The sequence below is a fragment of the Anomaloglossus baeobatrachus genome, chromosome 11 (genome assembly GCF_048569485.1).
Source record: "Anomaloglossus baeobatrachus isolate aAnoBae1 chromosome 11, aAnoBae1.hap1, whole genome shotgun sequence".
Lineage (NCBI taxonomy): Eukaryota > Metazoa > Chordata > Amphibia > Anura > Aromobatidae > Anomaloglossus > Anomaloglossus baeobatrachus.
Genome location: NC_134363.1, coordinates 56,047,704 through 56,069,673, shown reverse-complemented (window position 1 = coordinate 56,069,673; position 21,970 = coordinate 56,047,704). Strand labels below are relative to the sequence as shown.

The window sequence follows — 21,970 nt, the reverse complement described above, 5'->3', positions numbered from 1 at the left end:
TCAAAGCAGGAAATAAATCTTTTATTTGGTAAAAAAAACCTCATAGCCATCGGAAATAAGGAAATATAAAGTTTAGTTTACCCACTACTTTGACGATTAAGGTGGCCTTGTCCTCTCCAACAGGGTTGGTCACCACAATGTTATATGTGCCTTCATCAGACCTCTCAGCCCCTTCAATAACTAAGCTGCTTAGCTCCGTCCTAAGCTCAATGTGCACCCGTCCATCTGTGTCAGTAAACTCCTGTTAGAAAATAAGTCAGGAAATAAATCACATTTGTTAGTATTTCGCAAAAGTTGAAGACATTGTCTTGACCTCATCATGATTTACAGACTTTATTATATTCCAGAGCTGCATTTACAATTCTGCAACTTAGAGAGACAAAAATATCCCATTGAGCTTAAGGTTGGTAGCCAGATTTCTCTGGCGAACTGCATTTCAGGAAGTAAAACCCATAAGGATTATACATGTAAGGTATATATTTATAGGTGTAATTTGCACCAAAAATTTGTGCCATTTCTTGACTATGATGGCCAGTAGGTTGGTTACAGAGACAGGCCTGGAAAGTAGTCAGTTCTGCATGAGAGTTCGAGGACTAAAGTTTCAGCATGGAGTAAGAGCCGGTCAGGGAACCCAGAGTTATCCTCATAAGGTCCGGAGCCTACGACTCACCCCGAATGGGCTAAGGGAAATCATTCATTAGACAGCTGTTGGGGCCCAGAAGTGGACAGCGGACAGCAGTGAGACTAGAGTGGGGGAATGGAAGCACAGGCCGGCAGCTTGTGGACAAGAGGTACGAGATAGCAAGGATAGGCTGAGAGAGAGTACACAAGAGATTAACACAAGCAGAACCTGGAGGTATCCTCGTAAGGTCTGGAGCCTACGGTTCACCACGAACGGGCTAATTAAAGTCGTTTGACTAGACAGCTGTCCTTTTATTAGCAGTTTTCTGTATTGTATGTGGTGAAAGTTGTCCATTTTCTGTTTGATTAATTTGTAACTTTTAGTATAAATCATACCCTTTTTTCAATTAAAAGGCAAAGAATTGTAAAAACAAAATTTGCCATAATTTTGTCCATAATATTCTGATCTATCAAAATAAAAAAAATATTTAACCAACACATTAAATGCTGAAAAGTTAAAAAAATTGGTCAAAATACCCTTTTTTGGTTACCGCAGCCTCCCAAAAATGCAATAGAGTTCAAAACATTGTAGGAGATGGTCGTGTTCACTCCCACCCTGTCATGCTATGCTGAGCGCATTGTATATATCGTTGAATAATACATAGCGTGTGATAGAATGTTCTATTGCTTGAGAGGTGCGGTTCCTGATGTAGCAGAGCCGAAACTGCTCTGCGTCCGGCACCACCTAGCGTTGAGGCCTGATAATACAAAGTATATAGCTTTGTGATGTATAATGTATAATTCAATGTATTAGTCAGATAACTGTTAGATGAAAATATAAGTTGCAATAGATGTAGCAGTGTAGACAATTTCTGGTACAGTGAGATGACCAGTGGGTTGGTTAGAGAGACGGGCCTGGAGAGAAGTCAGTTTTGCATGAGAGTTTGAAAAGAAGTATGGAGAAGGGGCTGGTCATGAAACCGGAGGTGTCCTCGTAAGGTCCGGAGCCTATGGCTCACCCCGAACAGGCTAAGGAAAGTAATTTGACTAGATAGCTGTCAGGGCAAAGAAGTGAACAATAAGGATAAAAAAAGAATCAGGTTCAATGCTGTGTCCTGATGAAGAAGACGGATATGTCTTTGAAACGCGATGACCTGCAGAAATAAAGAAAATGTTTCTAATACATCCTTGGATTCATGTGGTTTCTAGCGCAGCATTGAACCTGATTCTTTTTTATCCTTATTGTTCACCATTTTTTCGGGGCTGCTGCTGACCACTTTTGATATATGTGCTTCAAGGAGTTGTGCCTGTCACAACTTCAGCAGGTGAGTGTGCTTTTGGCACCTTATTTGTAAAATCTCATACCTGGCAAGACCCTATGTGCGCTTTCTTTTCCACAGACAAATAAAAGGGCAAAGAAGTGGACAGCAGCGAGACTAGAGTGAGGGGAAAGGAAGCACAGGCCGTCAGCTTGTGGATGAGAGGTCCAAGATAGCAAGGATAGGCCAAGAGGGAGTACACCAGGGTATAACAAAAGCAGAACCTTAAGGCCCCGTTACACACAACGACATATCTAACGATATATCGCCAGGGTCACGGATTTCGTGACGCACATCTGGCATCGTTAGCGACATTGTTGTGTGTAACACCAACGAGAGACCGTTAACGATGGAAGTTACTCACCCAATCGTCCATCGTTGACATGTCGTTCCTTTTTCAAAAAATCGTTGATTGTTGAGGACGCAGGTTGTTTGTCGTTCCCGAGGCAGCACACATCGCTACGTGTGACACCTCGGGAACGACGAAGTACAGCTTAACTGCGGCCGCCGGCAATGAGGAAGGAAGGAGGTGGGCGGGATGTTCAGCCCACTCATCTCCGCCCCTCCACTTCTATTGGGTGGCCGCTTAGTGACGCTGCTGTGACGCTGTACGAACCACCCCCTTAGAAAGGAACCGGTTCGCCGGCAACAGCGACGTCGCTAGGCAGGTAAGTCCCGTGTGACGGGTCCTAACGATATTGTGCGCCATGGGCAGTGATTTGCCCGTGACGCACAAACGACGTGGGTGGGTGCTTTCACCAGCGACATCACTAGCGATGTCGCTGCATGTAAAGCTCCCTTTAGAAGTGAGGCCATGTCTGTCATATCAGTGAGAAGGAAAAAAAGTGTTCAGGTTATGTTTGCAAAAAGTACTACTGTGTCAAGTGTTTCAATACTGCGTCTACGACGGAGACCGGCTGCGGGGTGATGGACACCACCCTGAATAGAACAGTAAGGGCCATACACCCCGCCCAAAGTGATTTACAAACACGGACTCTTTCTGGTGAAGGAATGCGGAGCCCCAATGGCTAGGCATCCATACCTCCTTTAAATATTGTATTTGTATGCCCAAAATGGTACCAATAAAACTACATTTCCTGTGCGAAAAACAAGTACTCAAATAGCTCCACCGATGGAAGAATAAAAAGAGGGCTCAGAAAATGTCGAACAAATGTCTTTTTTTTTACCATGTTTTGAATATTGTTTATCTAGATTTAAAAGATCCTTAGCTATTTAGTACCATTGTGACCTTATTGACCTGGAAAATTATTTTACCTGGTAATTGTTACCACACAATGAACACTAGAAAAACAAATCCCAAAAAACAATGGTGGAATTGTGTCACCACACGTGTATCATACCTCTTCATAACACCATCACACTACAAAAATCAAGCTCTCATGTGTCGATGTAAAAGGAAAAAAAAAAGTATAGATTTTGGAAAAAAATACTTAAAAAGAAAGTGCAAAAATACAAAAATTACCCTTGCTGGAAGGGACTACAGAGGACATTATATGGGTATGTGCGCATGTTGCATTTTTTCCCGCGTTACAGTGCCAAAATGCATGCGTTCTACTTCACCAGCAAAGTCTATGAAAAGTCCGAAAATTCAATGCTCACGCTGCGTTTTTAAACGCAGCGTTTTGGATGTCAAAAATCGTTGCGGAAAAAAAAGAAGCATGTCACTTCTTTTGTGCGTTGTAGCTGCATTCTCCAATCTCCACCCATTGAAATCAATGATGTGGGTCAAAACGCAACCAAAATGCACTTGGACTGCATTTTTGTTGTGTTCCACATGCTTTTTTGACAAACAAAATGCAGGTCTTTTTCAGTCTCGCTCTGTCGATGTCGGTCAATCTCTCTCTGTCTATCGATGTCGGTCAATCTCTCTGTCTGTCACTCTCTCTGTCTGTCTGTCTCTCTGTCCGTCGGTTGGTCTCTCCCCCTCTCTCATACTCACCAATCCATGATCACGGGTGCGGCTCTGCACGGCTGTCTCAAAGCTCCCGCGGCTTTTCCTCTTTTGAAAATGCTGGCCACTCATTATTCTATCTCGTATTCCCTGCTTTTCCGGCCCACTGACGCCTATGATTGGTTGCAGTCAGACACGCCCCCACACTAAGTGACAGCTGTCTCACTGCAACCAATCACAGCTGCTGGTGGGCAGGTCTATATTGTGCAGTAAAATAAGTAAATAAATAATTAAAAAAAAACGACGTGCGGTCCCCCCCAATTTTGATACTAGTCAAGATAAAGCCACACGGCTGAAGGCTGGTATTCTCAGGATGGGGAGCTCCACGTTATGGGGAGCCTCCCAGCCTCACAATATCAGCCAATAGCCACCCAGAATTGCCGCATCCATTAGATACGACAGTCCCGGGACTCTACCCAGCTCAACCCAAATTGCCCTGGTGCGGTGGCCATCGGGGTAATAAGGAGTTAATGGCAGCCCATAGCTGCCACTAAGTCCTAGGTTAATCATGGCAGGCGTCTCCCCGAGATACCTTCCATGATTAATCTGTAAGTTAACGCAAATAAACACATGCACCCGAAAATATCCTTTATTTGGAATAAAAGACAAAAAACCCCACCCTCTTTCACCACTTTATTAAAATCCCCAAATACCCCTCCAGGTCCGACGTAATCCACATGAGATCCCACAACGCTTTCAGCTCTGCTACATCGGAAGCTGACAGCGAGCAGCCACAGACTACTACCGCTCTCTGTCAGCTCCACGCTGCAACTGAAGTGAGCCGCGCAATCAGCGATGACGTCACTCAGGTTACCCGCGGCTACCGCTGGATCCTCCAACTGTGACAGCAAGTCGCCCGAGTGACTGACGTGAGCTGCGCGATCAGCAATGATGTCACAGGTGAATTGCGGTCTCGGGTGGAGGACTCCAGCTGGCCTCGGGTAACCTGAGAGATGGCAGCGCTTATCGCGCTACTCACTTCAGTCACTCAGGGAATTAGCGGTCACGGGTGACCACTAATCAGGACGCAACACATAGACAGAGCCGCGGGATGACAATGAAGTCGGCTGAAGTTCATTCTCATCGCGCAACTCTGTCTGTGTCTGTTATCAGCGGGCATGTGTAAATCAAAAAGGTCCGTGGAGCCTCTGTTAGGAGTCTCAACACAGAAACCAGCCAGATATCCCTCCGGGAAGGGCCCAGCCAAGTTGTGACTCTTTTTAGGAGACCACCAGAACCACCATATTAAGTGGCCCCTTTAGTCAATATCCAACTTTTTTTTTTTATCAGCGGGCATGTAGCAGAGCTGAATTGCCGTGGGACCGCAATGACAAAACATGCATCCAAAACGCATGCAAAACGCATTCAAAATGCATCCAAAATACATGCGTTTTGAATGCATTTTTTATGACAAACACAGTGTCAAGTCTTCCAGAGGGTGCATTCTTTTCTGCACTGCACAGAACGCAACGTGCGCACATACCCTATAAGTGGTGACAGATTAATAGGATAATTTATTGCTTCCCTGTTTGGTAATTTCAGTGCGCAATTTAGGTGTTGTTCACGTTCTATGAGGAGCTATGACAGGGAATAAAGTGGATGATTGATGTCCTAGAAATGAAGTGGCCTGCCCTCCATGCTCTTTCAAGGTCATTTACAGAAAGGTTTATAGTTGATTTTCTCATTGATAGATATGCATTTGTAGCTAGAAATGTATGAATGAACTTGGCTATTTCTATCCTGCCAACAACACAATTAGTTTGGTGTCCATAAATCTTCCTACTGTAACGCTCACCACCAGGGTGCGCAGGTACACTGGAATGGTGTAGAGGTCCTAGGTGCAGGGAGGCATTAGCCCGCTAGGGGTCACTAGTACCAAGGCAGGGATGGACTGCAAGCCGAGTGTCAGAAGCCGGGAGATCAAGTCAGTACAGATGAGCAAGAGAAGCCAAGGTCCCGTGCAAACCAGTGGTCAGTAAGCCAGGAAGTAGTGTAAGGTACAGAAGGGGCGCAGAGCCGTGGTCAGAGAACAAGCCGAGGTCGGAAGCCAAGAGGACTCAAAGGTACAGAGGAAAGAGCAGGGCCGGGGTCACAGAACAGGTCAAGCGTCAGGGAGTACAGACAATACAGGAGGGACAGAGGCCAGGGAATGGGGTGCAAGGTAACAGGACAAGATCAGAGCAAGTCACGAAAACCAGAAGCGTACAATGCAGAGCAGGAACTATTATTGGTGACGTTCCGGGTGAAACAGCTCCAAGATAAGGCAGAGTGATCACCCGGAATGAGGCATGACCGAATAGACCCCTCCCACCGAGCCTGAACTTGGAGAATACAGACAACAAGAAAACACCTAGAACACAATGGCTCTGCATAGAGCAGATCCATAAGTGAATCGTAAAATCTACATTGCGAAAGGTATTTGTTGGTGTACATTCAGGGAGTCTGCATGCTACACTTCTGATCGGTCATTCATGCTTCATAACTTTCAACTGTTTTTCGCTTGCCTTGTCTCCTCTGAACCAGGAAACAGTTGGTGCAGGTTCTCCGGTAATCGGAACATCAAAACGCAATTTGTTGCCAGCCACAACAATGATGGTGTTGACATGTTCACCACCAGAGCAATCAAGGTGGATTTTGGGTGGTTCTGGAGAAATATGAGCCAAATTACATGTATCTCTTCACAACTTATACACAGGAGACTCAACAGGTTGACAAATGTTTCGTACTGTCTCTTACCTTGACGTGGGACATATTCAACCTTGATCTCTGAAAAGAAACAATAATATAATTATTCTTTCATCATTTGATCAAAGTGATCATAATTTATTAATTGTATTTATTTTATTTTAGTCTCTTATTTAGCGCTATTAATTCCACAGCGCTTTAAGGCGTGATCATCACTGTCTCCATTGGGGCTCATAATCCAAATTCCCTATCAGCATGTCATCATAATGGATTGAATTTAGTATATAGCATTAAATAATTAGCGCAATCAAATAATGTGGGAAAATAATACATTTTCAGCCAAAAAAGCAATACATTGTGTCATGCCTAGAGATGGGCTTGATAGGGTGGTTGTCATGATGTGACTGTAGGATAGCAAGTGACAGGGACTCTTATGCTTTCCCTCATGCTCGAAGTCCTTAGGATATCCCTAACCTCAGGGTTACCCCTAACGATGGAGATGCCTGAGTCGTGTAACTGGCTATGCTCCTGACCAACACTAATCTGATTCCACCTCCCACGAAGGGGCAGGAGTAACACACATAAAGACAGACAGGGAAGACCAAAATTCTGACACACTGCACACACAGGAATAGACAATGAGAGACTCAGGAGAAAAGGAAGAGCAGTAAGGTAGCAACAAAAAACAACAAAGGTTAATGCTGGCGTCGCACGGGACGATCTATCGTACGATCGCACAAACGATTGTACCCGCCCCCGTTGTTTGTGCGTCACGGGCAATTAATTGACCGTGGCGCACAAAGTCGGTAACCCCCATCACACGCACTTGTGGCGCCCCTGAGGCTTCCGTCGCCACAGGTCATTGCACCCCACCTGCGGTGTGATGCCCATTCTGGGGGAGGAAGAGAGTGAACTCCGGTCCCCTGGTAAATTCACACTACACCCATTGCTAGGGACACACAGGACCAGGGAAAGTGGCAGGCAACCCTCCCATGCTGCATGCTGAGAGGGGCTGTAAGACCCATCCCTGCTCCCATAGGGTGGTAGCTTAGCAACAGGGGAGGTGGGAGGAGCCAAGGAGAGCAGACAGAGATAGGAAGGTCAAGTTTAGTCAGTTCGCTCAGGGAGTGAGAGAGTGAGGAGTGAGCATGTAGTTGGAGGAGAAGAACGAGAGAAAGGAGGGAGGAGGAGGCCTGCTGGAGGCAGGCAAGGAGGAGAAAGAAGAGAAGGAAAGAAAGGGTCGCAGGGCCGCGGGTAGTCCTGTAGGTACCACGAGCAGTCCTTGTTGGGTACCGAAGCCGAGGGCCCAGAGGCGCTACGAGTAGCTGCAGGCTGCGGTGGCCTGGTCCACAGTGACATCGGTGGAGTGATTAGCTGCGACAGGGGACGGTCCCTAGAGACTGGAGGAGTGAAAAGACAATCTCCAAACAGTAAAAACCGAGGCCCAGGGACGTTGCAAGCTCCCAGGGCCAGAACCCAGAGCAGCCCTTCAGAAAAGGGGTAATCAGCCGACAGGTGACCCCCCAGCCTGGAGGCTGTAATGGAGGCCAAGCCAGGGCCATCCTAACTCGGGCAAGGCTAGTGAAGACAGCAGAGAAAGAGACACTAAGAGAGAGGGTACCGGATTTCACACTCTGAATCACCCAGAAGACGGAGGTCCCTGACAGTGGTCTCAGCAGTCCAAGGGTCCTGCCTGCCCTGAAAAGAACTGTGAGTAAAGAACTTGAACTGCACCCTTGGAGTTGCCTCTGTCATTTCACCTGCATAGACACTCACAAGCACCAACTGTGCCCCGGGCATTGCTCCACCTGTGGGGAGCAGTACCACCATAGCTGCCATCACATCATCCCGGAGGCCTCACACAGCAGCGGCGGCTTATTAGCCGCATACCACAGGTGGCGTCACGAACACAACCATTAACAGCAAGCCACATATTCAACTGACACCCACCAGGGCCACGGAGCAGGGCCCAGCCACCACTGACTACCACCGGACTAGTCCGGCCCGGCACCGGGTGTCCCATAGCCCTGGGGTGGGCGAGTCACACTTACCTCAGGGGCGACGTCGCTGTGGGCGGCGAACATCCCCTTTCTGAAGGGGGAGGGACGTTTGGCATCAAAGCGACGTCAGACGGCAGCCGGCCAATAGAAGTGGAGGGGCGGAGATGAGCGGGACGTAACATCCCGCCCACCTCCTTCCTTCCGCATTTCCAGCGGGAGACAGGTAATCTGTGTTCATCGTTCCCAAGGTGTCACACAGAGTGACGTGTGCTGCCTCAGGAACGATGAACAACCAGAGCACAGAAGGAGGACCGACATTTTGAAAATGAACGACGTGTCAACGAACAACGATAAGGTGAGTATTTTTGCTCATTCACAGTCGTTCGGAGGTGTCACACGGTACGATATCTCTGACGATGCCGGATGTTCGTCACTAACGACGTGATCCCGACGACAAATCGCCCAATATATTGTACCGTGTGACACCGGCATTACTCCACAACCAAACATAGCAACAAGTACTACAACCACCAGGTAGTCTGGATCACTACACCTCACCAAACCAGCTTAGATAAACTATAGTTGGCATAGAAGGAAGAATTCAGCCAGCATATATAGGAGGAGAGCGAATGTGATTGTCTTCCTTACATGTGATCAAAGGAGACTAACAAGCAGACTAGCAGAGATTATATCTTGCTAGCCTGCCTATCAACTATCAATCTGTTGTTCAATGCCCGAGTCACAGACCTCAGAGACGTTATCAGGGGAAGTGTCAGAATCTGTAGTCTGAATAGATCTCGACGTGCCCATGACAGTTAACCAGGTTTGTAAAAAAACCTCTGTGTGACAGTGGTGCATGACACATTGATTTCCATGTTAGCGACGTCTTTGCGTGTGACACATACGAACGACCGCTATCGATCAAAAATACTCACCTAATCGTTGATCATTGGCACGTCGTTCTAATCCCAAATATCGTTGATGGTGCTGGATGCAAGTTGTTCTTCATTCCTGAGGCAGCACACATCGGTACGTATGACACCCCAGGAACGATGAACAACACCTTGCCTGCATCCTCCGGCAACGAGGTGGGCGTCACTTTCTTTCGGCTGCTCTCCGCCCTTCCGCCTCTATTGGCTGCCTGCCATGTGAAGTCGCTGTCACGCCGCACAAACCGCCCCCTTAGAAAGGAGGCGGTTCGCCAGCCACAGTGATGTCCATAGGCAGGTAAGTCCGTGTGACGGGTCCTAACGATGTTGTGCGCCACGGGCGACGATTTGCCCGTGACGCACAACCGACGGGGGCGGGTACTTTCACCAGCAACATTGCTAGTGATGTTGCTGCGTGTAAAGCCCCCTTTCGGATCGCGGTTTTCCCAGGAGTCAGACCCCAGCTTATCCCCAAATTATTATCTATCCTTCGGATAAGTGGTAAATACAAAATAATGGAAATAGCCATTTAAGGCTGGATTCATATGAAGCAGAAAATTTGCAGTTAACCTTTAAAGAACCTTTAAAAAAACTTTAAAGATGTGTATATATTTACCCAAGAAGTTAAGTTTAGCAGAAAGAGTCAAAGCGAACCCATCAGGAACAAAAGTGTAGTCAGCTTCATCCTCCGGCTTCACATCATCAATGACCAACTTGTGAATCCTGCAAGGATAAGTTAATTTATTTTACAGTCTCATACATAGTTCTGAGTTTCCAGTTTTCTAAATAAGCTACCGACTTTTCATTATAATTTATGATTTAATATATATTTTTGCTTTCAGATGAGGGATAAAACCTGTACAAAGATTGTTTCCATTCTAGTTATTGAAAACACATTTTGCTTGTTATAGTTTATACCTGAAGAAGAGGATAAAAAGTTTTGAAAAGTTCCTCTACCATTATATGATGGCATGTACTTATTTATTTATGCCTAAGTTCTGAATAACTGAATGTGCTTTAGGACTTTAGGATTTTTTTTTAGATTTTAAGTTACCTTTCTTTGATGAGACAGAATAAACTTTGGCTTAACTAGTGTCCGAAGGGGCGCCACTGCAAAATTTTGACTTAGGCACCACCCTCCTGGCCCTCCCAGCACCCCTCCTCATGTTGGTCAGATGAACCAGCTCTAGCAGCCTTCTAAATCCAATACAAACATATGTGTTGCCCCCTTCCCCCTTCATTATGTAGTAATGATCCCCATCTTGGTCTATACGTCTCCCGTTCTAGGCCCCTTCCTAGTAATTTTTTCCCCATTCTAGGCCCTTTCTTGGTAAATATGTCCCCCATCCTGGTATATATGTCCCTATCCTGAGCCCCTTCTTGGTAGATATGTCCCCCATCATGGTATATATGTCCCCATCCTGAGCCCCTACTTGGTAAATATGTCCCCCATCCTGGTATATATATATCCCCATCCTGAGCCCCTTCTTGGTAAATATGTCCCCTATCCTGGTATATATATCCCCATCCTGAGCCCCTTCTTGGTAAATATGACCCCTGTCCTGGTATATATATGCCCCATCCTGAGCCCCTTAATGGCAAATCTGTCCCTCATCCTGGATCCCTCCATGGAAAATATGTCCCTTATCCTGGTATATATGTCCCCCATCCAGGGCATCTTCTTGATTAATATGTCCCCAATCCTGGTATATATGTCCCCCATCCAGAACCCCTTCCTGGTACATAGGTCCCCCATTGTAGTATACATGTCTCAATCCTGGGCCCCTTCCTGGTAAATATGTCCCGCATCCTGGTATATATTTCCTTATCCTGGGCCCCTTCCTGGCTTATATAGTCCCTGTTCTGCCTCAAACGCATAAAAAACAAAAAAATTCTGCTCACATTCCCTGGCTTCCACGTTTCGTGGCATTCTCCTCTGTACTTAGTGCATAGGGGCTGGCAGCTGATATCGGCATCCCTGCTATGGTGATGCATGACGTCTTAGCAATGCTCCCCAGCCATGCCCATGCTGATGTTAGCTGCTGGCCTCTGTTTGGCCGGCAGAATGTATTGAACTACAAGGAATCAACTGCAATATATTTCAGCTGGATGTGTATCCTCGAGCGCACATTCAACGTCCCCCTCCACTGCTGGGCCCAGTTGTGGTTGCAACCTTTGTGACTGTGATTGCTATGCCCCTGATGATAACTTACTGATCGGTAACTGATAGGCAGTCAGACGCCTGGAGATCCTTTGAGTTCCCACTGTAGGGAATGGATTTCGAGCATGTGCACCTCAACTTTATTTGATCTCAAACGGACTGCAGAACATGGCCAAGCACAGGTATAATTTATCATCGGCAGTCCCAAAGAGAATAAGGAAAGTAGAGATGATCATGCTCAACCTCAGCTCCATTCAGATAAGGCTTTATAGAGCCCACGGTTCTTGGGATCGCTAGTAGTCAGAGTAACGTAAGAAAAAGACCTTTGAGGGACATGTTTTATTTTGTATAGTGCTACATGACATTTATCGCACGATGACAAATCTCAGACACTTCAAGCGAACAAAAACATTTTTGCAAATGGCTGCCAGACAACTATTTTAAAACTGCAAGTTGTCTAAAAAAACAATGAGTGAAAATTGTAGATGACTTACATTGCAGTCTAAGGAGGCAAAATTGACCCTCAAACTTCTACTAAGTCAACTTTGACTCCATAGACTTCAAAAGGAAGACTTGATCCTCAAACTTCTACCAAGTCAACTTTGACTCCATAGACTTCACGAGGCAAAGTTGATCCTCAAACGTCTGCCAAGTCAACTTTGACTGCATAGACTCCACTAAAGGCCATGACATGCATACAACATCTCTCCCACTTCACTATCCAAATTTGTGGAAGGTCATATTGCAAATATAACTTACCTGCCCTTGTGAGTCATTGTGATGCGCTTGCTTGGTCTGATCTCTATGCCATTTTTATACCATTTACCCGTCACTTTTTCATCAGACACCTCACATTTAAAGACAGCTTGGTCTGATGCCTTCACTGTTAGGTCAGCAATGTCTTGGATCACTTCAAGCTGTTTCTCTGGAATAAGAAATTAATTAGATGAGATTTTGGAAAATAATGTGAACATCATTGAGTCTTAATATTGCAACTATTTCTCCAATATAGTCATTTTGTCCATACCTTCAACTATAAGGTCAGCTTCACACTTTCCACCATTGGTCATTACTTGGTAACGTCCAGTGTCTTCTTTGGTGGACTCATTAATGATCAAAATATGTTTTTTTCCATCTTTCTTGAAACGATATTTGAAGGTTTCCTCCCTGGTCAGCTCAACTCCATCTTTTGTCCTTAGAGGAAAAATGGAAAAAAGTGGGTTATTTATGAGTATAGGTTGTATATGGCTGTCATGCTTGCCACTGGGTGACGGTACTGCTGTGAGCTGAAAGAGAACCCACTGGACCACAGGGAGACCCTTGGCCTACCCTAACGGGGGATAGAATACTGGGACTGTGGCAGCTGACCTCAGGACAGGGGCAGACACAAGATGGGCAAGCAGAGTCTTTTGTACCAATAGGGGCAGGCAGAGTCCAGGTACAGGCAGGATAGGACTGGAAACAGGTGCCAACAGGCTGGACGGGCTGGTAGCCAGGCACGGGCAGGACAGAACTGGAACCAGGTGCCAACAGACAGGATGGGCTGCTAGACAAGTACGGGCAGGGCAGTCTGGATCCAGGTGCCAACAAGCAGGACGAGGTAGTAGCCAGGTACGGGCAGGACAGGCTGGAACCAGTTGCCAACAGTTAAGATGGGCTGGGAGCCAGGTACGGGCAGGACAGGCTGGACCCAGATGCCAACAGGCAGGACAGGCTGGGAACCGGATACAGGCAGGACAGGCTGGACCCAGGTGCCAACAGGCAGGACAGGCTCTTAGCCAGGTATGGACAGGACAGACTGGACCCAGGTGCCAACAAGTAGGACAGGCTCTTAGCCAGGTACGGGCAGGACAGGCTGGACCCAGGTGCTAACAGGTAAGACAGGATGGGAGCCAGGTACCTGCAGGACAGGCTGGAATCAGTGCTAACAGGCAAGATGGGCTGGGAACCAGGTATGGGCAGGACAGGCTGGACCCAGGTGCCAACAGACAGGACGGGCTGGGAGCCAGATAAGGGCGGGACAGGCTGGACTCAGGTGCCAACAGGCACAACGGGCTGGGAACTAGGTACAAGCAGGACAGGCTTGACGCAGGTGCCAACAGGCAGGACAGGCTGGTAGCCAGGTACGGGCAGGGACAGGACTGGATCCAGGAAGACCTCGGGGCTACCCTATCGTGGGGTAGAGGACTGGAACTATGGAAGCTGACCCCCAGGATGGACAGGCAGAGTCTCTTGTCCCAACAGGGGCAGGCAGAGTCCAGGTACAGGCAGGGTGGGATTGGAAGCAGGTGCTAACAGGCAGGACGGGCTAGGAATCAAGTATAGCCAGGACATAGCCAGGACAGGATGGGACAGGACCAGACGGGACAGGCAGGAACAGGACCAGACGGGACAGGTGACCTGACAACTGACTAGACAGAATAAACTGATTAACAGGAACTATGGTGTTGAACAGGCAACTCCCCTAGTGGGAGATTACTCTAAATACCCAGTGCCTCTCAGCGATAGGCTAGCCTCCAAATTCACAATGCTCATAGAGGTCAAGTGTCTTTTACCCAATTTTTTGGTTCTTGCCACAGGAGTTAACAAATAGGAGACGTACCACATAACCACAGCACCTTCTTCTGATACCTCCACTTCCATTTCAACTTTATCTCCCACAAACACCTGCTGGTCTTCAAGTGGTTTCACAATGGTGACAGGAGGTTCTAAATATAAAATTTGTTTTTAAATATTCAATATAAACATTTCACTTTTCAGCTCTGCTCTGTAGACTGGGACAGAGTCAGCAGAGTTACTTCATTACAGAACAAGAGATACTTGCAGAAATGTTTAATGTTACAGACAATGGAGTTTTCTTCTACATTTCCATTTGGACTTCATACACACACAACTATCGATGTATGTAGTCATAGACATGTGCCATTTTGATATGTGTCACAAAATTAGGTTAAAATGTTAGTTTTCTTACCCTTGACAAAAAGCTCTGTAGTACTTTTCTCATCCCCAATCACACATTCATATTGGGCATCATCTGCCAGGGTACATTTGTTGATGGTCATAATTCTCTTTAGCCCGACATTCTCAAACACAAACCTACAAGCATAGGAATTTATGTAGTTAAGAACATTGTACTGTATATTATGCTACACATGTGGCTCCTATAATATTATATATGATACATTCAGTTTCCTACAAACTTTTGTGATAGAATGGCTCAATTTAACGAGCACTGATATCAGCGCGATCCTGTAATAGGAGCCACCGGGGTAACAAGTCCGTTTATGTCATTTCTTTCTCTTAAATATTCTCCTTTATATTCCCCCATCAGTGACATTTTTGAGAAGTGGAAGGAAACCCAGCAACTCAGGGGAACCCTGTAATGTTACAGAGCGGGGGCCGAGTACTGAGGAGGAGAGGGCAGAAAAGTGACCACCGCTCTGCTGACCCCATAACTGCAGAGAGCAGACCTCCTCTGGTAACATCAGCACAAACACTGCGCCCACCGGGGGCTTCAAGGCCGAGCAGCTGCAGCCGTACATCACCAAGCACAATGTCGAGCTTTACATCACCAAGCACAATGCTGAGCCATACATCACCAAGCACAATGCCGAGCCATACATCACCAAGCACAATGCAGAGCCGTACATCACCAAGCACAATGCCGAGCCATACATCACCAAGCACAATGCCGAGCCATACATCACCAAGCTCAATACCGAGCCGTACATCACCAAGCACAATGCTGAGCCGTACATCACCAAGCACAATGCCGAGCCGTACATCACCAAGCACAATGCCGAGCCATGCATCACCAAGCACAATGCCGAGCCATACATCACCAAGCACAATGCTGAGCCATACATCACCAAGCACAATGCTGAGCCATACATCACCAAGCACAATGCCGAGCCGTACATCACCAAGCACAATGCCGAGCCATACATCACCAAGCACAATGCCGAGCCATACATCACCAAGCACAATGCCGAGCCGTACATCACCAAGCACAATGCCGAGATGTATATCACTAAGCTCAATACCGAGCCGTACATCACCAAGCACAATGCTGAGCCATACATCACCAAGCACAATGCCGAGATGTATATCACCAAGCTCAATACCGAGATATACATCACCAAGCATAATGCCGAGCTGTACATCACCAAGCACAATGCCAAGCTGTATGTCACCAAGCACAATGCTGAGCTGTACATCACCAAGCACAATGCCGAGCCGTACATCACTAAGCAGAATGCCGAGCCGTACATCACCAAACACAATGCCGAGCCGTACATCACCAAGCACAATGCCGAGCCATACATCACCAAACACAATGCCGAGCCGTACATCACCAAGCACAATGCCGAGCCGTACATCACCAAGCACAATGCCGAGCCGTACATCACCAAACACAATGCCGAGCCGTACATCACCAAGGACAATGCCGAGTCATACATCACCAAGCACAATGCCGAGCCGTACATCACCAAGCACAATGCCGAGCCGTACATCACCAAGCACAATGCCGAGCCGTACATCACCAAGCACAATGCCGAGCCGTACATCACCAAACACAATGCCGAGCCGTACATCACCAAGGACAATGCCGAGTCATACATCACCAAGCACAATGCCGAGCCGTACATCACCAAGCACAATGCCGAGCCGTACATCACCAAGCACAATGCCGAGCCGTACATCACCAAGCACAATGCCGAGCCGTACATCACCAAACACAATGCCGAGCCGTACATCACCAAGCACAATGCAGAGCCATATATCACCAAGCACAATGCCGAGATGTATATCACTAAGCTCAATACCAAGCCGTACATCACCAAGCACAATGCTGAGCCATACATCACCAAGCACAATGCCGAGATGTATATCACCAAGCTCAATACCGAGATATACATCACCAAGCATAATGCCGAGCTGTACATCACCAAGCACAATGCCAAGCTGTACGTCACCAAGCACAATGCTGAGCTGTACATCACCAAGCACAATGCCGAGCCGTACATCACCAAGCACAATGCCAAGCTGTACATCACCAAGCACAATGCCAAGCTGTACGTCACCAAGCACAATGCTGAGCTGTACATCACCAAGCACAATGCCGAGCCGTACATCACCAAGCACAATGCCGAGCCGTACATCACCAAGCACAATGCCGAGATGTATATCACCAAGCACAATGCCGAGCCGTATATCACCAAGCTCAATACCGAGATATACATCACCAAGCATAATGCCGAGCTATACATCACCAAGCACAATGCCAAGCTGTACGTCACCAAGCACAATGCTGAGCTGTACATCACCAAGCACAATGCCGAGCTGTACATCACCAAGCACAATGTTGAGCCGTACATCACCAAGCACAATGCCGAGCCGTATATCACCAAGCTCAATACCGAGATATACATCACCAAGCATAATGCCGAGCTGTACATCACCAAGCACAATGCCAAGCTGTAGATCACCAAGCACAATGCTGAGCTGTACATCACCAAGCACAATGCCGAGCCGTACATCACCAAGCACAATGCCGAGCCGTACATCACCAAGCACAATGCAGAGCCGTACATCACCAAGCACAATGCGGAGCCATATATCACCAAGCTCAATACCGAGATATACATCACCAAGCATAATGCCGAGCTGTACATCACCAAGCACAATGTCGAGCCGTACATCACCAAGCACAATGCCGAGCCATATATCACCAAGCTCAATACCGAGATATACATCACCAAGCACAATGCTGAGCTGTACATCACCAAGCACAATGCTGAGCCGTACATCACCAAACACAATGCTGAGCCATACATCACCAAGCACAATGCCGAGCCGTACATCACCAAGCACAATGCCGAGCCATACATCACCAAGCACAATGCTGAGCCATACATCACCAAGCACAATGCCGAGCCGTACATCACCAAGCACAATGCCGAGATGTATATCACTAAGCTCAATACCGAGCCGTACATCACCAAGCACAATGCTGAGCCATACATCACCAAGCACAATGCCGAGATGTATATCACCAAGCTCAATACCGAGATATACGTCACCAAGCATAATGCCGAGCTGTACATCACCAAGCACAATGCCAAGCTGTATGTCACCAAGCACAATGCTGAGCTGTACATCACCAAGCACAATGCCGAGCCGTACATCACTAAGCAGAATGCCGAGCCGTACATCACCAAACACAATGCCGAGCCGTACATCACCAAGGACAATGCCGAGTCATACATCACCAAGCACAATGCCGAGCCGTACATCACCAAGCACAATGCCGAGCCGTACATCACCAAGCACAATGCCGAGCCGTACATCACCAAGCACAATGCCGAGCCGTACATCACCAAACACAATGCCGAGCCGTACATCACCAAGCACAATGCAGAGCCATATATCACCAAGCACAATGCCGAGATGTATATCACTAAGCTCAATACCGAGCCGTACATCACCAAGCACAATGCTGAGCCATACATCACCAAGCACAATGCCGAGATGTATATCACCAAGCTCAATACCGAGATATACATCACCAAGCATAATGCCGAGCTGTACATCACCAAGCACAATGCCAAGCTGTACGTCACCAAGCACAATGCTGAGCTGTACATCACCAAGCACAATGCCGAGCCGTACATCACCAAGCACAATGCCAAGCTGTACATCACCAAGCACAATGCCAAGCTGTACGTCACCAAGCACAATGCTGAGCTGTACATCACCAAGCACAATGCCGAGCCGTACATCACCAAGCACAATGCCGAGCCGTACATCACCAAGCACAATGCCGAGATGTATATCACCAAGCACAATGCCGAGCCGTATATCACCAAGCTCAATACCGAGATATACATCACCAAGCATAATGCCGAGCTATACATCACCAAGCACAATGCCAAGCTGTACGTCACCAAGCACAATGCTGAGCTGTACATCACCAAGCACAATGCCGAGCTGTACATCACCAAGCACAATGTTGAGCCGTACATCACCAAGCACAATGCCGAGCCGTATATCACCAAGCTCAATACCGAGATATACATCACCAAGCATAATGCCGAGCTGTACATCACCAAGCACAATGCCAAGCTGTAGATCACCAAGCACAATGCTGAGCTGTACATCACCAAGCACAATGCCGAGCCGTACAGCACCAAGCACAATGCCGAGCCGTACATCACCAAGCACAATGCAGAGCCGTACATCACCAAGCACAATGTTGAGCCGTACATCACCAAGCACAATGCGGAGCCATATATCACCAAGCTCAATACCGAGATATACATCACCAAGCATAATGCCGAGCTGTACATCACCAAGCACAATGTCGAGCCGTACATCACCAAGCACAATGCCGAGCCATATATCACCAAGCTCAATACCGAGATATACATCACCAAGCACAATGCTGAGCTGTACATCACCAAGCACAATGTCGAGCCATACATCACCAAGCACAATGCTGAGCCGTACATCACCAAGCACAATGCCGAGTCATACATCACCAAGCACAATGCTGAGCTGTACATCACCAAGCACAATGCCGAGCCGTACATCACCAAGCACAATGCCGAGCCATACATCACCAAACACAATGCCGAGCCATACATCACCAAGCACAATGCCGAGCCATACATCACCAAACACAATGCCGAGCCATACATCACCAAGCACAATGCCGAGCCGTACATCACCAAGCACAATTCCGAGCCATACATCACCAAGCACAATGCTGAGCCATACATCACCAAGCACAATGCCGAGCCATACATCACCAAGCACAATGCCGAGCCATACATCACCAAACACAATGCCGAGCCATACATCACCAAGCACAATGCCGAGCCGTACATCACCAAGCACAATGCCGAGCCGTACATCACCAAGCACAATGCCGAGCCGTACATCACCAAGCACAATGCCGAGCCGTACATCACCAAGCACAATGCCGAGCCATACATCACCAAACACAATGCCGAGCCGTACATCACCAAGCACAATGCTGAGCCATATATCACCAAGCACAATGCTGAGCCATACATCACCAAGCACAATGCCGAGATGTATATCACTAAGCTCAATACCGAGCTGTACATCACCAAGCACAATGCTGAGCCATACATCACCAAGCACAATGCCGAGATGTATATCACCAAGCTCAATACCGAGATATACATCACCAAGCATAATGCCGAGCTGTACATCACCAAGCACAATGCCAAGCTGTACGTCACCAAGCACAATGCTGAGCTGTACATCACCAAGCACAATGCCGAGCCGTACATCACCAAGCACAATGTTGAGCCGTACATCACCAAGCACAATGCCGAGCTGTATATCACCAAGCTCAATACCAAGATATACATCACCAAGCATAATGTCGAGCTGTACATCACCAAGCACATTGCCAAGCTGTACGTCACCAAGCACAATGCTGAGCTGTACATCACCAAGCACAATGCCGAGCCGTACATTACCAAGCTCAATACCGAGCCATACATCACTAAGCACAATGTTGAGCCGTACATCACCAAGCACAATGCCGAGCCGTATATCACCAAGCTCAATACCGAGATATACATCACCAAGCACAACGCCGAGCCATACATCACAAAACCCAATGCCGAGCCGTACATCACCAAGGACAATAACGATCTGTACATCACCAAGCACAATGCCAAACCATACATCAACAAGTACAATTCTGAGTGTCAGACGGAGTGGTATAAAGCATGCCATGATTAGACTCTGGTGCTATGGAGTGACGGACGACTTCTTTATCTGGCATGTACCGGACAAGTTTAATTTTGGTGAATGACAGGAAAATGGTACCTGTCTGACTTTATTTTGCTAGCTGTAACGTTTCATGGAGGAGGAATAATGCTATCAGCTTGTTTATATAGAGGTCAGCCTTAGCCCCTTATTCCAGGGGAAAAAAAAATCTTAATGCTTTAGTATACCAAGATATTATTGTCAGTTGAATGCATCCAATGTTCCGTAAAAGTCTGAAGAAGGTCTTTTTGGAACTGAATCCGCGATCCTTTTAAGCACCTTTGTAGCTGAATTAGAACAGGGACTATGAGTCCGTGCCTCTCGTTCAGTATCAGTGTCTGACCTCACAAATGCTCATTTGGATGAAGTGTCAAAAATTCACACAGATACCCCCAAAATCTTATAGAAATCCTTCCTCAAAAGTGGAAGCTGTCATACCTACAAAATGGGGGCTACGGATTTAGAATGGGATGTCAGAAAAAGTTGTGCAGGGGTATATTTGTAGATGTCTCAATACTGTTCCCATATAGTGTATATAAATATTGTATTTTATACATTTATCCTTAAAAAGCTTATATAAATTGATGATTTTGTGTTACAGTTGCACTTTTCAAAGATTTTCCAGAATTGTGGCACTAATTGGACAGTGTCACACTGTGTTGAAAAAAAATAACTATTAATTCCCAGTAAACAATATATTAATACTGTATATCTTAGGAATAGAAAAAAGAATAGAACAACTCAGATTTCTAAGGAAAGAGGCTACGGAACTCCGATTAAGAATTTTCTGGGATTCAATTGACAGCCAGTAAGAACATAGAAAGACTTGTGATTTCCATCATCTCCAATATTTAAATGGAGTGTTTGTTTATTTTATACCCTTCATGAATATAACTGTTCCATGCATAGATATAGGCATTTCTTACATAAAAGCATATACAATTATATATAGCTGCATATTAAGTAAAGGACACTCCCTATATCCACCCAGGTTATTCACACCCGTATCCCCCTTGAGAAAGCGAGCACTAAGGGGTACTTTGCACACTACGACATCACAGGTGCGATGTCGGTGGGGTCAAATTGAAAGTGACGCACATCCGGCATCGCAGGCGACATCGTAGTGTGTAAAGCCTAGATGATACGATTAACGAGCGTAAAAGCGTCGTAATCGTATCATCGGTGTAATCCATAATTACGCTGACGCGATGGTCCGATGTTGTTCTTCGCTTCAGCAGCCGCACACATCGCTGTGTGTGAAGCCGCAGGAGCGAGGAACATCTCCTACCGGCGTCACCGCGGCTCCCGTAGGATATGCGGAAGGGAGAAGGTGGGCGGGATGTTTACATCCCACTCATCTCCGCCCCTCCGCTCCTATTGGCAGCCTGCCGTGTGACGTCGCAGTGACGCCGTACGACCCGTCCCCTTAATAAAGAGGCGGGTCGCCGGCCAGAGCGATGTCCCAGGACAGGTGA

General features: G+C 47.0%; 1 protein-coding gene across 2 annotated transcripts in view; it reads right to left on the bottom strand.

The window, feature by feature from the left end:
• The window catches only part of MYBPC2 (myosin binding protein C2), a 147,637-nt gene that overhangs the window by 40,118 nt on the left and 85,549 nt on the right, over positions 1-21,970 (bottom strand). For both annotated transcript variants that reach the window (XM_075327151.1, XM_075327152.1), the window contains 8 exons: positions 14,659-14,783; positions 14,290-14,395; positions 12,715-12,881; positions 12,447-12,612; positions 10,143-10,249; positions 6,649-6,678; positions 6,417-6,556; positions 82-241 (listed from right to left, as the gene is read on the bottom strand). In XM_075327151.1, coding sequence (XP_075183266.1) covers positions 82-241; positions 6,417-6,556; positions 6,649-6,678; positions 10,143-10,249; positions 12,447-12,612; positions 12,715-12,881; positions 14,290-14,395; positions 14,659-14,783 — 1,001 coding nt within the window. The remainder of the gene's footprint in view (positions 1-81; positions 242-6,416; positions 6,557-6,648; positions 6,679-10,142; positions 10,250-12,446; positions 12,613-12,714; positions 12,882-14,289; positions 14,396-14,658; positions 14,784-21,970) is intronic.